At 45.1% G+C, this 16,075-nt stretch overlaps 1 protein-coding gene across 3 annotated transcripts in view; it reads right to left on the bottom strand.

The window, feature by feature from the left end:
- The window catches only part of LOC142074679 (Golgi phosphoprotein 3-like), an 84,631-nt gene that overhangs the window by 29,060 nt on the left and 39,496 nt on the right, over nucleotides 1-16,075 (bottom strand). The window contains exons 3-5 of one of the 3 annotated variants that reach the window (XM_075135458.1): nucleotides 6,309-6,457; nucleotides 3,681-3,812; nucleotides 988-2,354 (exon numbers count right to left, since the gene is read on the bottom strand). In XM_075135458.1, coding sequence (XP_074991559.1) covers nucleotides 1,028-2,140 — 1,113 coding nt within the window. In that variant the 5' untranslated portion in view covers nucleotides 2,141-2,354; nucleotides 3,681-3,812; nucleotides 6,309-6,457 and the 3' untranslated portion in view covers nucleotides 988-1,027. Of the gene's footprint in view, nucleotides 1-987; nucleotides 2,355-3,680; nucleotides 3,813-6,308; nucleotides 6,458-16,075 lie in introns of those variants that run through there. The other 2 variants (XM_075135459.1, XM_075135461.1) reach the window with 2 other exon arrangements.

The raw sequence follows: 16,075 nt of genomic DNA on the forward strand, positions 1-16,075 counted from the left end.
TGATTCTCTCCCCCATCCCACCCGAGTTGGGGGTGATCGAGCGGCTGCCTGGGGTTTATTTTTGCTAGCTGGGGTTAAACCGCAACACAGAGGCAGGCCCAAGTCGTGGACTAAATGAACTCAGTGGACGTTTTAGAGGGATGACCCATAGACTAAGGGAATGATATCTCTGTGTGTGTGTATATATATATATACACACACACACACACGAAAGATGGTGGTGATTAATTGGAATGTATTGGAATATGTGAGACCTGGGCATGATGTAGATGGTATAGATTAAGGGGTGGATACTGTCCTGGTTTCGGCTGGGATAGAGTTAAATTTTTTCCTAGTGCTGTGTTTTGGATTTAGTATGAGAAGAATGTTGATAGCAAAAACTAAGAACATCAGTGTGTTAAGTACCCTGCTACTCAAGGACAGCTCCCATGCTCTGCCAGGTGCACAAGATGGGAGGGAGCATAGCCAGGACAGCTACCCCAGCTGGCCAATGGGGTATTCCATACCATGTGACGTCATGCTCAGTATATGAATGGTAGGCATGTTCCAGGAAGTAGCAATCGCTACTTGGTTATCAGGCAGGACCCTGCGCTTGGCCTTGTTGAACCTCATGAGGTTCACACGGGCCCACTTCTCGAGCTTGTCCAGGTCCCTCTGGATGGCATCCCGTCCCTCAGGCGTGTCGACCGCACCACTCAGCTTGGTGTCGCCTGCAAACTTGCTGAGAGTGCACTCGATCCCACTGTCTATGTCATTGATGAAGATATTAAACAGTACTGGTTCCAATACGGACCCCTGCGGGACACCACTCGTCACCGATCTCCATCTGGACATTGAGCCATTGACCACTACCCTCCGGATGCGACCATCCAGCCAATTCCTCACCCACCGGACAGTCCACCCGTCAAATCCATACCACTCCAGTTTAGAGAGAAGGATGTTGTGGGGGACCGTGTCAAAGGCCTTACAGCAGTCCAGAGAGACGACATCGGTAGTCCTTCCCATGTCCACTGATGTAGTCACTCCATCATAGAAGGCCACTAGGTTGGCCAGGCAGGACTTGCCCTTGGTGAAGCCATGCTGGCTGTCTCGAATCACCTCCCTGTCCTCCATGTGCCTTAGCATAGCTTCCAGGAGGATCTGTTCCATGATCTTCCCAGGCACAGAGGTGAGACTGACTGGCCGGTAGTTCCCCGGGTCTTCCTTTTTTCCCCTTTTTAAAAATGGGGGTTATGTTTCCCCTTGTCCAGTCAGCGGGAACTTCACCAGACTGCCACGACTTCTCAAATACGATGGATAGTGGCTTAGCAACTTCATCCGCCAGTTCCCTCAGGACCCGCGGATGGATCTCATCGGGTCCCATGGACTTGTGCACCTTCAGGTTCCTTAGATGGTCTCGAACCTGATCTTCTCCTACAGTGGGCGGCTCTTCATTCTCCCAGTCCCTGCCTTTGCCTTCTGCGGCTTGGGCGGTGAGGCTCGAGCACTTGCCTGTGAAGACCGAGGCAAAAAAGTCATTGAGTACCTCCGCCTTCTCCATATCCCGGGTAACCACGTCTCCCGTTTCGTTCCAGAGAGGGCCCACATTTTCCCTAGTCTTCCTTTTATCCCCGACGTACCTATAGAAGCTTTTCTTGTTGCCCTTGACGTCCCTGGCCAGATTTAATTCTATCAGGGCTTTAGCTTTCCTAACCTGATACCTGGCCACTCGGACAATTGCTCTGTATTCCTCCCAGGCTACCTGTCCTTGCTTCCACCCTCTGTAGGCTTCCTTTTTGTGTTTGAGTGTGTCCAGGAGCTCCTTGTTCATCCATGCAGGCCTCCTGGTGTTTTTGCCCGACTTCCTCTTTGTTGGGATGCATCGCTCCTGAGCTTGGAGGAGGTGATCCTTGAATATTAACCAGCTTTCTTGGGCCCCTCTTCCCTCCAGGGCTTTGTCCCATGGCACTCTACCAAGCAGATCCCTGAAGAGGCCAAAGTCTGCTCTCCTGAAGTCCAGGGTAGTGAGCTTGCTGTGCGCCCTCCTCGGTGCCCTAAGGATCTTGAACTCCACCATTTCATGGTCACTGCAGTCAAGGCTGCCCTTGACCTTCACATTCCCCACCAGCCCTTCCTTGTTGGTGAGAACAAGGTCCAGCATAGCACCTCTCCTTGTTGCCTCATTGGCTCAAATAAAGTATAAAACAACACAAGTCATTCATGAGAAGGATTTCTAAATTCAGAGAGGTGGGGCAAGTGGAAAAGAAACATCATATATATCAGTAGTTAGGGATTTTATTTGCAAAAAATTCCTTAAGCAGAAATCAATCTTCATTTGAATTTTATATTAAGCCTTTTTCATAGAACCTTCCTGTCTGCAAAAAAAAAAAAAAAATCTCTCGATTGCCAACAGCAGAAAGAACAAAGCATTTAATATTGGGTAGCTTTTAGCTCTCCTTAAACAATGGGGAAAAAAAAATAAAAATTTAAACAAACACACCAACCCACCCACATGATAAAATTAAAAAAAGGAAAACAATAGTTTTGCTTGTATTCTTTAATGAAGATATGCACAGGTTATTTTTCCATTTTCCTAAAAGACACAGTTAAAGTTTCAGTTAGATAGAGCTGACAAGGTTTGTGTAGAATGAAAATAACTGCTAAAGAACATTCCTGAATGCCTAAGGAGCCAAAAGCATTGGAGTAAAAAAAAAAAATTGTGCAAACTAATCCATGCTGAATATGCTTAAATGAAGCTAAAAGAAGTAGGAGCTGTTTGTCTGAACAGAGGTTCGATTCTTCAGAAGAGGAGGAAGCTGGGAGAAGGTTGGGGAATTTGTAAGCTTTCCTTTAAAAAATTTAGCAAGGGATAATATTGACAGGGAAATGTGCCATAAAAGAGAATTTATTTGTGATGGATAGACAACATTTGACCATGTTTTCAATTAACTTATTTTACAAGTATCCTCTAATGCTGATGAAGTAAAAATTCTTCAAACAGTGTGACTTTGCACATTTTGTGTTAAGGAAAAAAAATCCAGTGGCAAAAGTAATAAATTAAGGTGCCTCAAATCTTCAGCCTAATTCAATAAAGAACCTTAAAAATTTGCCCATCTTAAAGGTCAGTGAGTACAACAAATTTAACACACCGGTCACATGCTTAAACTAGATACAGTTTTGTGTTCTCAGAGGCCCAAGGTACAAGGATTGTTTCCTTCCCATGCATTGCAAGCACTAACTGCAACACTGTGTACACCAGAATTAAACTGGTGACTTGCAGAATACATCTGGCAGGCTGTCAGTTAGCCATCCCCCTCAGCCCCAGCCCACATCTCACCAACATTGCAAAATCCAGTTCCTTCAGCAGATTACAACTGGTGCTACTGGCTCTCAGCAGCAACCGCTGCCACCGCACTCTGGCCAGAGCCACTGCCAACTGTTTGTGCAAGGTTCCCAACAGCAGCAGGAACACATCAAGAGAACAAACAGGAACAGAGAACAAGTACAGAAGATTTTACAAGGCACTTCAGCTCACTGTTTAAACTCTTTAGGTAATAACTCTCTGCATCTAACTACTCAGAATCCCTATCCCCATATAAAGAAAAAAAAATGTCTTTTTCTTACAACCAGTTGTAATTTATAGCTACTGTATTGCCTGGAGCATGACACAAAAGTATATGTGACCATTTTCCTCCACTTACCTTTCTTGTTAATAGACTTTTGCGCCTCATTCCACAAGCCTCTAACTGAAGACGCCCTCGCAATGCCAATTCGATTAACATACAGCCACGCAATCCTGAGGAGATGCAATCATTCCAGAATGATGTGTAGCCCTGTGAAGAATGAAAGACAGTAACTATTTCCATCTCCACCTGAAAGCAAATAGAAAAAGATTACTGCATTCTCTAAGCAGTTCTCCAGCCCTCATACACTTTTGAAGTAGCATCACTAGTCAACTACCATTCCTGTACTGAAAACATGAAAGAGAAAATGGACTCATCCCCTATTCCCTATTAGTTTCGACACTTAGTCTCTGCTCTTTCAAGAGCAGGGAAACTTCAGGAAAGTGATACAAAACAAAACAGCAAGATATCAAGAACTGCGAGATATAAAGTGTAGTTTATATGTAGTCAGAATAAACTTATTACATTTTTAAGACATCAAGCATTTGGCATTACTGACATCACACAGGCTTATTTGAGTTTCCTGAGAAATATTAACATGATTTTACATCCATAAATAATATGGCACCGATGAAATAATAACAACCTGAAAAATCGATATTACATAAAATATGGAGTATATTGGAAATTAAAAGTCCAAACACAAATGTGGCAATCAGCACAAACCACAGAACAGATTTTTCAGCCTGAAAACAGTAAACCAAAAGACAAAAGTTTTCAAGCAAATATTTGGAACAGCTACTATTTTGTCATTTAAATCCTTTGAAAACATATATTTCTAAAACTTGATGCATGTTGTTCTTATACGGACTGCAAAACTGCAAGCCATATTTATTCTATGAACCACACCACATCTACCATGCTTTTTCATCTATATTTCTACACTGACAGCTGTCTACTTAAATAGCAGAACAGAATATTTGACCCAATACATTTACTCAATATCTAGAAATACATGTATTGACTTTGACACTCCATTGCTCAACAGTTATGACCCCCCCTAAAAAAAAAAAATCTTATAAAAAGGATTCTATTTTAATTACAGAGTAGCCAACAGTTAAATATTAAAAAAACATGTAAGAACAGTATCTAAGACAAAACAAAATAATTCTGAGAAATTATTTGTCTTTTGAGAAATGACTGCGGTAAGACTTGGTATGATCCAGAAAGACCTTCCAAAACAACTCTAGTGATGCATCTCTGTGAAAACATCCACTTTGGGATTCTTTAGAGAAAAGTACAGGAAACAATGAAGAAAAAAAAAAAAAGGGAACACTCCCTTTCATAAAATTTATCCTAACCAGTAACAACGACTAGCTTAAATCAAGAGCAATATAATTTTATTCTATTCTCAAATAAAAGCTGCCAATGTATAGAGATATCAGATGCGTACATCTGAAGTCTGCTAAACACACAAACCAGTCACTAACACATGCCATTAAATATAGATTTCTAGGAACATGATATTTGTTTCCATTTAGCACTTAGCTATTTTCAAGAGCTGTATTCTATAGATGACCAATACTTCCGAAAATTCTACAAAAGCTCTGAAACTCTAGAAAGTAATTACTGAAATATGTCACGGACATTTATTTTAAAAGCCATAAATATAAGGTTGGAAAGGCATTTGAGTAGTTATCTAATCAGGCTTCTACTCAGAGCTGATACTTTGCAAGTATCAGCTACTCTCATAAGTCAGCCATTCTGTAAATTAAGATTTTGGTTGGCACCAGACATTTCTTTGCCAAAAAAACATGCAAGATAAGGTGCAGTAGTTGCTTGATGGAAAAAAAATCAAACCAAAAAAAAACCCACAAAAAAAAGATGACTCCTACATTCTACTATTTTCAATCAAATAGCCTCTTTACATAAAAATAATTTTTGAAATCAGACAACACATATGCAAACTAAAAATCTATTGGACAAACTTACAGCTGTGGCATGATAAATATACACTTCTTTCTATTCACAAAAAGTGTTATATTATTATGCAAACAATTCAAGTGCTAGAAATTTTTTTCCCTTGTTTAGTAATGAAAACTGAATTTATTTTTAGAGTGAGTATTTTTCAATGAAGTGACGTTAACTACACCACTCCCGGCAGCAACTGCCAGATGTAAACTCCTCTGCTCCAGCAGTTACTCAACATATATGGCCTCAGGCTGTGGGTTGCAGAGAAATACAGGATCATAAGATAATTCAGGTTGGAAGGGACAACAGGAGATCTCTAGTCCAACCTCCTGCTCAAAGCAGGTTCAGCTATGAAGTCAGATCAAGTTGCTCAGGGTTCTATCCAGGCAACTCCTGAAAACCTCCAAGGATAGAGACTGCACAACCATCTAACAGGTTTTTATCAAGTGATCCTGAAAGTTAGCTCAAAAAGATTATGGTCTTCATAAATGGAACTGCTTGCTCTAGTGGGCTACATGACATTAAAGTCATAGAACGTATACTGCCTCACCTTCTGTTTTGGGTTTTTTGGTGTTTTTTTTTTTTTTCCCCAGGCTCAGCGTTTGCAGGTGATGCACAAGAGAAGGAACATCATATTTCAATATACTGAGATTATACTGCTATTAAACAGTGAGGAAAAAGATATTTTATAACAGTCAGTGTCATCCTGAACATTTTTCAATCCATTAAACTGACCTTTCCAGATATTTCAGGCAGATAGACTGATCGTTTTTGGCACTTACTGCAAAGACCTCAGACAACTGAAGGAACCTTCACAGAAGGTCAGTTTAGCACACAACAGTAACTAAATCATCCTTTAAATTAACTCAAACTTCCTGGTGTACCTGAAATAGAGTAGAAGCAGACATTTATCTTTAACATTGCAAACAGCTCCTTGACACCTACTTTAAATAGCAAAACTGGAAAAAGGTGAACAAAAGAGAAACAATAATGCTCAGCATTATAAAACTATTAAAGAGGCTATAGATGGACAGTGAAGAAAAGAGGTAGAGAGAATAATAATGTACATAGAGGGAGAATAGCAATATAGAATAATGTACTATTTGCACAGGAAACCATTTTTTTTTTCTTTTTCCACAGAAAAGAACTAGAAGGTGGTAAATGAAGCTAGCTCACGGGTTGGAAAAGTCAAAGGCCAACTTCTTTTCTATATTTCTATTCAACTGTTTTTATAGGAAGGCAAAAGTTTTTAAAAAACAAACACCTTTAAAAAATTAGTTAAATTCATAAGAGAGTGATAATGAAGTTTGACAGACAGTAATGGATCTGTAAGACACACATGGCCTGGGAAGCCCCCACCCAGTTGAAGTCAGTGTAGACTGGAGGAATAGTAATTCCATGTTACCTGAACATGGCCTGACCACTGCCGGTTACAGGTTATGGAACAAGGATTTGGTATGAACTTTTAACACTGTTCTCATATTATATTCCAAATACCTAACACTCTCAAAACACTTAGATTGAAGATCAAACATCACTATTTATAGATGCAAGTCATTCCACTATTTAATGCTCTTAAATACCACTAGTATTCTCACAAATACACCACCAAATATTTTTGCTTTATATGTCTTCCTATAATTCTTTCATAATTTTATAAACATCTTAATGAAATACTTATTAAAGTTGCTAAGCAGCAGGGGGGGAAGTCTTACAAGGCAGGGATTTTCATCTGATAGCAATCACGCTAGAATAGCACTTGAAGCTATGAATAGCTCCCAAGACAAAATTTTAAATCTACATTGATTCAAAGATCACAAGAATGTTTACAACTGTCATCTTAATTTACACAAAGACAGCACAAAAGCATTTTTTGTCAGAGCTGACCTAGAAATTTTTAAGTAAAAACTAGTTTTGCTAGACAAGCATAATGGGAACTGAAAAAAAAGTTGATAACAGAAACTTGTTACCATATTAACTTGGAAAGCTCAGACTTTCCACTCAGGTATGCAAAAGCACAGAGCTAAGACTAAGATCCTCTTTCTGCTTAAAGAATAAGTTATACAAATGTTGTGGTTTAACCCTAGCCAGCAACTAAACACCACGCAGCCGCTCCCGCCTCCGGTAGGATGGGGAGAGAATTGGGAGGGCAAAAGTGGGAAAACTCATGGGTTGAGATAAAAACAGTTTAATAATTGAAATAAAACGAAGTAGAACAGTAATAACAACAATGAGAACAACAACAACAACAAGAGAATATACAAAGCAGGCAACGCAAAATGCAACTGCTCACCACCCGCCGACCGACGCCCAACCGCGAGAGCCCCCTTTTCCCTGACCATGCTGCCTAATTATATACTGACCACGATGTCACACGGTATAGAATACCCCATTGGCCAGCTGGGTCAGCCACCCCAGCTATGCTCCCCCCCTGCACAGAGCTTCCCCTGCACTTGGCAGGACATGGGGGGCCGAAAAGTCTCCCGATGCAAGCACCAGCCAGCAACAACCAAAGCATCAATGGGCCATCAATGCTCCTCTCATACCAAACCCAAAACACAGCACCCCCCAGCTACTGGAAAGGAAGTTAACTCTGTTCCAGCCAGAACCAGAACAAGAAACCATAGAAGTAATGACATACAGTATTATATAGCAATTAACATCATACAATCCAGTTCATTGGCTACTTTCACCCAAAATCAAATCCCCTTGAGGTACAAACCGGACCTCCCCATCCTTTCGCATTACCCACCAAGTGCACCCAGGTCCTTGAGCAAAAGCAATCCCACGGATGGGTTTTCCCTTGCCAGAGGCAGGAGTAACCCAGACTGTCTTCCCCAGCATATTTCTTATGTGCACGACAGGGACTTTATCCCCCTCTACAGTATGTAAGATTTTTGATTGGGCAGGGCCAGCTCAATTGAAAGATCCCCTGGTGTTGATCAACCAGGTGGCTTTTGCTAAATGTGTATCCCAATGCTTGAATGTCCCACCACCCATTGCACTCAGTGTTGTCTTTAGCAGTCCATTGTATCATTCGATTTTCCCAGAGGCTGGTGCATGGTAGGGGATGTGATAGACCCACTCAATGCCATGCTCTTTGGCCCAGGTGTCTATGAGGGTGTTTCGGAAGTGAGTCCCGTTGTCTGACTCAATTCTTTCTGGGGTGCCATGTTGCCACAGGACTTGCTTTTCAAGGCCCAGGAAGGTGTTCCAGGCAGTGGCATGGGGCACGGGATATGTTTCCAGCCATCCGGTGGTTGCTTCCACCATGGTGAGCACACAGCGCTTGCCCTGACGGATTTGTGGGAGTGTGATGTAATCAATCTGCCAGGCCTCCCCATATTTATATTTCAACCATTGTCCCCCATACCAAAGAGGCTTTACTCGCTTGGCTTGTTTGATTGCAGCGCATGTTTCACATTCATGGATAACCTGTGCAATAGCGTCCGTGGTCAAGTCCACCCCTCGATCACGAGACCATCTATATGTTGCATCTCTTCCTTGATGACCTGAGGTGTCATGGGCCCACCAAGCTATAAATAATTCACCCTTATGTTGCCAGTCCAGATCCACCTGAGCCACTTCAATCTTAGCAGCCTGGTCCACCTGCTGGTTGTTTTGGTGTTCTTCAGTGGCCCAACTCCTGGGTACGTGAGCATCTACGTGACGTACTTTTACAACCAGGTTCTCTACCCGGGCAGCAATATCTTGCCACAACGCGGCAGCCCAGATGGGTTTACCTCTGCGCTGCCAGTTGTTCTGCTTCCACTGCTGCAACCACCCCCACAGGGCATTTGCCACCATCCATGAGTCAGTATAGAGATAAAGTACTGGCCATTTTTCTCGTTCAGCAATGTCCAAGGCCAGCTGGATGGCTTTCACCTCTGCAAACTGGCTCGATTCACCTTCTCCTTCAGCAGTTTCTGCGACTTGGCGTATAGGACTCCATACAGCAGCCTTCCACCTCCGATGCTTTCCCACATGGCGACAGGACCCATCAGTGAACAGGGCATATTGCTTCTCGTTTTCTGGTCCTTTGTTATACAGTGGGGCCTCTTCAGCACACGTCACCTCCTCCTCTGGGGATATTCCAAAATCTTTGCCTTCTGGCCAGTCCCTGATAACTTCCAAGATTCCTGGGCGACTGGGGTTTCCTATTCGGGCCCGTTGTGTGATCAGTGCGACCCACTTACTCCACGTAGCATCGGTTGCATGATGTGTAGAGGGGACCCTCCCTTTGAACATCCAGCCCAGCACCAGCAGTCGGGGTGCCAGGAGGAGCTGTGCTTCAGTACCAACCACTTCCGAAGCAGCTCGAATCCCTTCATATGCTGCCAATATCTCCTTCTCAGTTGGAGTGTAGCGGGCCTCCGATCCTCTGTATCCCCGACTCCAGAACCCTAAGGGTCGACCTCGAGTCTCCCCTGGTGCTTTCTGCCAGAGGCTCCAGGTAGGGCCATTCTCCCTGGCTGCGGTGTAGAGCACATTCCTTACATCTTGTTCTGCCCGGACTGGCCCAAGGGCTACTGCCTGAACTATCTCCTGTTTAATTTGTTCAAAGGCTTGTCGTTGCTCAGGGCCCCATTTGAAGTCATTGTTCTTCCTGGTCACTTGATAGAGGGGGCTTACAATCAGGCTGTAATCTGGAATATGCATTCTCCAAAAGCCCACAACGCCTAAGAAAGCTTGTGTTTCCTTTTTGCTAGTTGGTGGGGCCATGGCTGTTATTTTATTGATCACATCCATTGGGATCTGACAACATCCATCTTGCCATTTTATTCCTAAACACTGGATCTCCTGTGCAGGTCCCTTGACCTTACTTTGTCTTATGGCAAAGCCGGCCTTCAGAAGGATTTGGACTATTCTCTCCCCTTTCTCAAAATCTTCTTCTGCTGTGTTGCCCCACACGATGATGTCATCAATGTATTGCAGGTGTTCCGGAGCCTCACCCTGTTCCAGTGCGGTGTGGATCAGTCCATGGCAAATGGTAGGGCTGTGTTTCCACCCCTGGGGCAGTCGGTTCCAGGTGTACTGGACGCCCCTCCAAGTGAAAGCAAACTGTGGCCTGCACTCTGCCGCCAAAGGGATTGAGAAGAACGCATTAGCGATATCCATTGTGGCGTACCACTTGGCTGCCTTTGACTCCAGTTCGTATTGAAGTTCTAGCATGTCCGGCACGGCAGCACTCAGTGGCGGCGTGACTTCGTTCAGGCCACGATAGTCTACTGTTAGCCTCCACTCTCCATTAGACTTTCGCACTGGCCATATGGGACTGTTAAAGGGTGAGCGAGTCTTGCTGATCACTCCTTGGCTCTCCAGTCGACGAATCAGCTCATGGATGGGGATGAGGGAATCTCGGTTGGTGCGATATTGCCGCCGGTGCACTGTTGTGGTAGAGATCGGCAGCTGTTATTCTTTGGCCCTCAGCAACCCCACAACAGAAGGATCCTCTGAGAGACCGGGCAAGGTGGACAGCTGTTTAATTTCCTCCGTCTCCAGGGCAGCTATACCAAAAGCCCACCGGTACCCTTTTGGGTCCTTGAAATACCCTCTCCTGAGGTAGTCTATGCCAAGGATGCACGGAGCCTCTGGGCCAGTCACAGTGGGGTGCTTCTGCCACTCCTTCCCCGTTAGGCTCACTTCGGCCTCCAATACATTTAACTCTTGGGATCCCCCTGTCACTCCAGAAATACAAATGGGTTCTGCCCCTTCATAGCTTGATGGCATCAGGGTACACTGTGCACCGGTGTCTACGAGAGCCTTATACTCCTGTGGGTCTGATGTGCCAGGCCATCGAATCCACACAGTCCAGTAAATCCGGTTGTCCCTTTCCTCCACCTGGACGGAGGCAGGGCCCCTCTAGTCCTGGTCATCCTATTCGCTACCCACTTCTTGTAGATGCAAATCAAAAGTCCCTTTATTAAGATCGGAAGTAGAATCAGCCCTTCTACTCTGCCTGGGGAACTGCTCACTGGAGGCTGGAGCAGCAGTTTTCCTGGGAGAACCACCTTTTTGTGGTTGTATTTCCTTGCAACTCATGTACCCGTGCCTCTAGGGTTGAGGTAGGTTTTCCATCCCACTTCCTCATGTCCTCTCCGTGGTCACGCAGGTAAAACCACAGGGTGCCCCTTGGTGTGTACCTTCTATATCCTCTCTCTTGAGCAGTAGGACGCTGACTCCTAATGGCTGAGATACTGGTCCGTACAGGTGGAGAATAGGACGTATCCTCTTTGAGTTGCTGGACATCCTGAGACAGTTTCTCCACAGCAGAGACACAGGCCCGTAGGGAGGAAGAGAGACTTTCTTCATATTGCCGGAGTTGGCCAGCCAATTCATCCACCGTTTATTCCTCTCCATCTTTCCAGGTCATTACTGCCAATTAGTTTGCATACGACAATGGTGCGGTCCGTACAAAGTGCCACCACATGGGTCGGGTGCATTCGACTTTATCTGGGTCTTCGGATAACTGCTCGTTGTTCAGGTCATCGTAAATCACTTCCAGCACGGCTAATTCCTTCAGGTACTGGATACCTCTCTCCATGGTGGTCCACTTGCCTGGGTGGCATATAACATCTTCCTTGAAGGGATAACTTTCCTTCATGCCTGACAGGAGTCGCCTCCAGAGGCTGAGGACTTGTGCCCCTTGTCCAATTGCTTTGTCAATGCCCCCTTCCCTAGAAAGGGATCCCAGCTGCTTGGCTTCCCTACCCTCTAATTCCAGGCTACTGGCCCCGTTATCCCAGCATCGGAGCAGCCAGGTGACAATGTGCTCGCCTGGACGAGGACTGAAGTCTTTTCGCATATCTCGCAGGTCACCCGGGGATAGGGATCGGGTGGTTACCATCTCATTTACGGGTTCTGCCTCCTCCTCCTCCTGTTCTCGTGATGGCCCTGGTTCATCTTCATCTCTTACTAAATGAGCCGATTTTCTTGTGCATTTTCTTTTTTGTATAGGGGCGACTGATACCGGCATGGGTTGGTTCTCTGTCGCAGCGGGAGGAGTAGCCGCCGTGCCTGCCCTGGGGGGTGGGGTAGCCACAGGGCCTGTTGCTTTGTCATCAGCTGCAGAGACCTTTTCTTCCCCTTGAGGGTTCTGAGTGGTGTTAAACAGGGCTCAGTAGGCGTGGGCCAGGCCCCAGCACATTGCAGTGATTTGTGTCTCTCTAGAATGGCCAGGGTGACAGCATACTTCTTCCACATATTCTACTAATTTTTCAGGGTTCTGCACTTGTTCAGGGGTGAAGTTCCAGAACACTGGGGGTGCCCACCATCCTAGGCATTTGCCCATGCTATCCCACTCACCTTGCCACTCATAACTATCCAGCCTTGGGGCAGATCTCTGGATGACATTCTTAAATTGCTTGCTAACCTTGGACAAAACTGCAACAATATTCCCAAGGGATACCAATAGATGTATCTTAACTACCCAGGGATGTTCAAGGTACTGGCAAGTTATTTTAACAAAGGAGACGACATCATAGAGGAAGGTAGCGAGGGTGCCATTCTCTATTTCCTCCATAAAAAATCTCTCAGAGGAAAAGGTATAATTGCTAATGATCTCCATGAGGTGGTACCCAAAATACAGAAACAGCTTCAGTACAAATCCCAAATATGAAATAACCCCCAATGCCAGCATTTTAGTAACAAATCTCCCAGGCAAAACATCATTAATCACTGCAGAGCACAGCAGACTACAAAAACCAACACCAATCTTTAACAGGTACAGTAAAAACAAGAGCATGGTGCAGGTCAGATAAATTAATATGTTAACAGATATAAATTCCTTAATATGCTCTAGTTAATCTGTTGTTCTCTCAACCCTTTGCTGCCCCATGTTGGGCGCCAAAAAGGACTGTCGTGGTTTAACCCCAGCAAATAAAGGCCACGCAGCCGCTCGCTCATCCCCCCGCCTCCGGTGGGATGGGGGAGAGAATCGGGAGGGCACAAGTAGGAAAACACCCGGGTTGAGATAAAAACAGTTTAATAATTGAAATAAAACCAAGTAGAACAGTAATAATAACGAGAACAACAACAATAACAGAATATACAAAGCAGGCAATGCACAATGCAACTGCTCACCGACCGCGTGTTACGAACAGGGGCGAGCCCCCCCACACCCCTGTTTTTTATACTGAGCATGATGTCACATGGTATAGAATACCCCATTGGCCAGCTGGGTCAACCACCCCAGCTGTGCTCCCCCCCTCCACAGCTTCCCCTGCACGTGGCAGGGCATGGGAGGCCGAAAAGAGAAACCAAATGTCTCCCCGGTGCAAGCACCACCCAGCAACAACCAAAGCATCAATGGGCCATCAATGCTCCCCTCATACCAAACACAAAACACAGCACACCCCCCATGCTACTGGGAAGAAAGTTAACTCTGTCCCAGCCGGAACCAGGACACCACGACAGTCCTTTTTGGCACTCAATATGGGGCTCGAAGGGTTCGAGATAACGACAGGTTTGATTGGAATGTGCTAGATGATTGAATTTATAGCTGTTATTGCTGTTTAGCTATTAACTGACAGGCTCCTGTGCTTGCCATGGGGCTTGATTGCCTCACCGTATATTACAGTCTAGTGCTCGTTAGTGGCTGCTTTTTGCTTTTGCTGTTTGCTGTACTGCTGTACTGCTTATCATAGAATCATAGAATCATTAAGGTTGGAAAAGACCTCTAAGATCATCAAGTCCAACCGTCAACCCAACACCACCATGCCCACTACACCATGTCCCTAAGCACCTCATCTACACGTCTTTTAAATACCTCCAGGGATGGTGACTCAACCACTTCCCTGGGCAGCCTGTTCCAAGGCGTGACCACTCTTTCAGTAAAGAAATTTCTCCTAATGTCCAATCTAAACCTCCCTTGGCGCAACTTGAGGTCATTTCCTCTCATCCTATCGCTAGTTACTTGGGAGAAGAGAGCAACACCCACCTCGCTACAACCTCCCTTCAGGTAGTTGTAGAGCGCAATGAGGTCTCCCCTCAGCCTCCTTTCCTCCAGGCTAAACAATCCCAGTTCCCTCAGCCGCTCCTCATAGGACTTGTGCTCCAGGCCCTTCACCAGCTTCGTTGCCCTCCTCTGGACACACTCCAGCACCTCCATGTCCTTCTTGTAGTGAGGGGCCCAAAACTGAACCCAAAACCCCATGCAGCTGCTCGCTCGCCCCCCCAGCTCCAGTGGGATGGGGGAGAGAATCGGGAGGGCACAAGTAGGAAAACTCGCGGGTCGAGATAAAAACAGTTTAATAATGGAATTAAAACAAAGTAGAACAGTAATAATAACGATAACAACAATAGCAGAATATACAAAGCAGGCCATGCACAATGCAACTGCTCACCACCCGCCGACAGACGCCCAGCCCATCCCGAGCCGCAATAGCCCCCCCTTCCCAGACCACCCCTCCTAGTTTATATACTGAGCATGTCGTCACATGGTATGGAATACCCCATTGGCCAGCTGGGACAACCGCCCCGGCTATGCTCCCCCCACCAGCTTCCCGTGCACCTGGCAGAGCATGGGATGTTGAAAAGTCTCCGGTGCAACACCAGTCAGCAACAACCAAAATATCAATGGGCCATCAACATTCCTCTCATACCAAACCCAAAACACAGCACCCCCCCAGCTACTAGAAAGAAAGTTAACTCTATCCCACCCGAAACCAGGACAGGGTGTACAAGAAGTTGGGAGGGGACACAGCCAGGACAGCTGACCCCAACTGACCAAAGGGATATTCCACACCATATGATGTCACACTCAGCATATAAAGCTGGGGGCAGAAGAAGGAAGGGGGGACTTTCGGAGTGATGGCATTTGTCTTCCCAAGTAACCGTTACGCATGATGGAGCCCTGCTTCCCTGGAGATGGCTGAACACCTGCCTGCCCATGGGAAGTAGTGAATGGATTCCTTGTTTTGCTTTGCTTGCGTGCGTGGCTTTTGCTTTACCTATTAAACTGTCTTTATCTCAACCCATGAGTTTTCTCACTTTTACTCTTCTGATTCTCTCCCCCATCCCATTGTGGGGGGAGTGAGCAAGCGGCTGTGTGGTGCTTAGTTGCTGGCTGGGGTTAAACCACAACACACCTACCTTGAAGATCAATCCCAGGGCAAACAGAAAAAAACCAAAAAAGCCCGAGATTTGAAGAAATGTACAAAAGGAAGGGGCAACACATGATAAATGCTGAAGGACTAGTACATTATATGATGGCAAATCCTTCCTGAGTAGACATCAGATGCACCAGATGGGAAGGAACCGAGTGATGTATTGGGAGTAAAGAAAGCAAGAATGGAAAAGTAAAATATTTTAGTCTACTTTGCCCGGAAAACAGGACTTATGTGATCACACTGTAAGTATATCTGTGCCTCTTTCTTCTCTCACTTGATCCTCTTAATCAAATTAAATAGAAGTGAATAAACCTTCCAAACAATTTAAGTGTCTACAACTTCCATAAAAATAAATGGCCAAATAGAGAAGATGCTTTTTAGAGCTGCAACACA

Source organism: Calonectris borealis, chromosome W, assembly GCF_964195595.1.
Source record: "Calonectris borealis chromosome W, bCalBor7.hap1.2, whole genome shotgun sequence".
Classification (NCBI taxonomy): domain Eukaryota; kingdom Metazoa; phylum Chordata; class Aves; order Procellariiformes; family Procellariidae; genus Calonectris; species Calonectris borealis.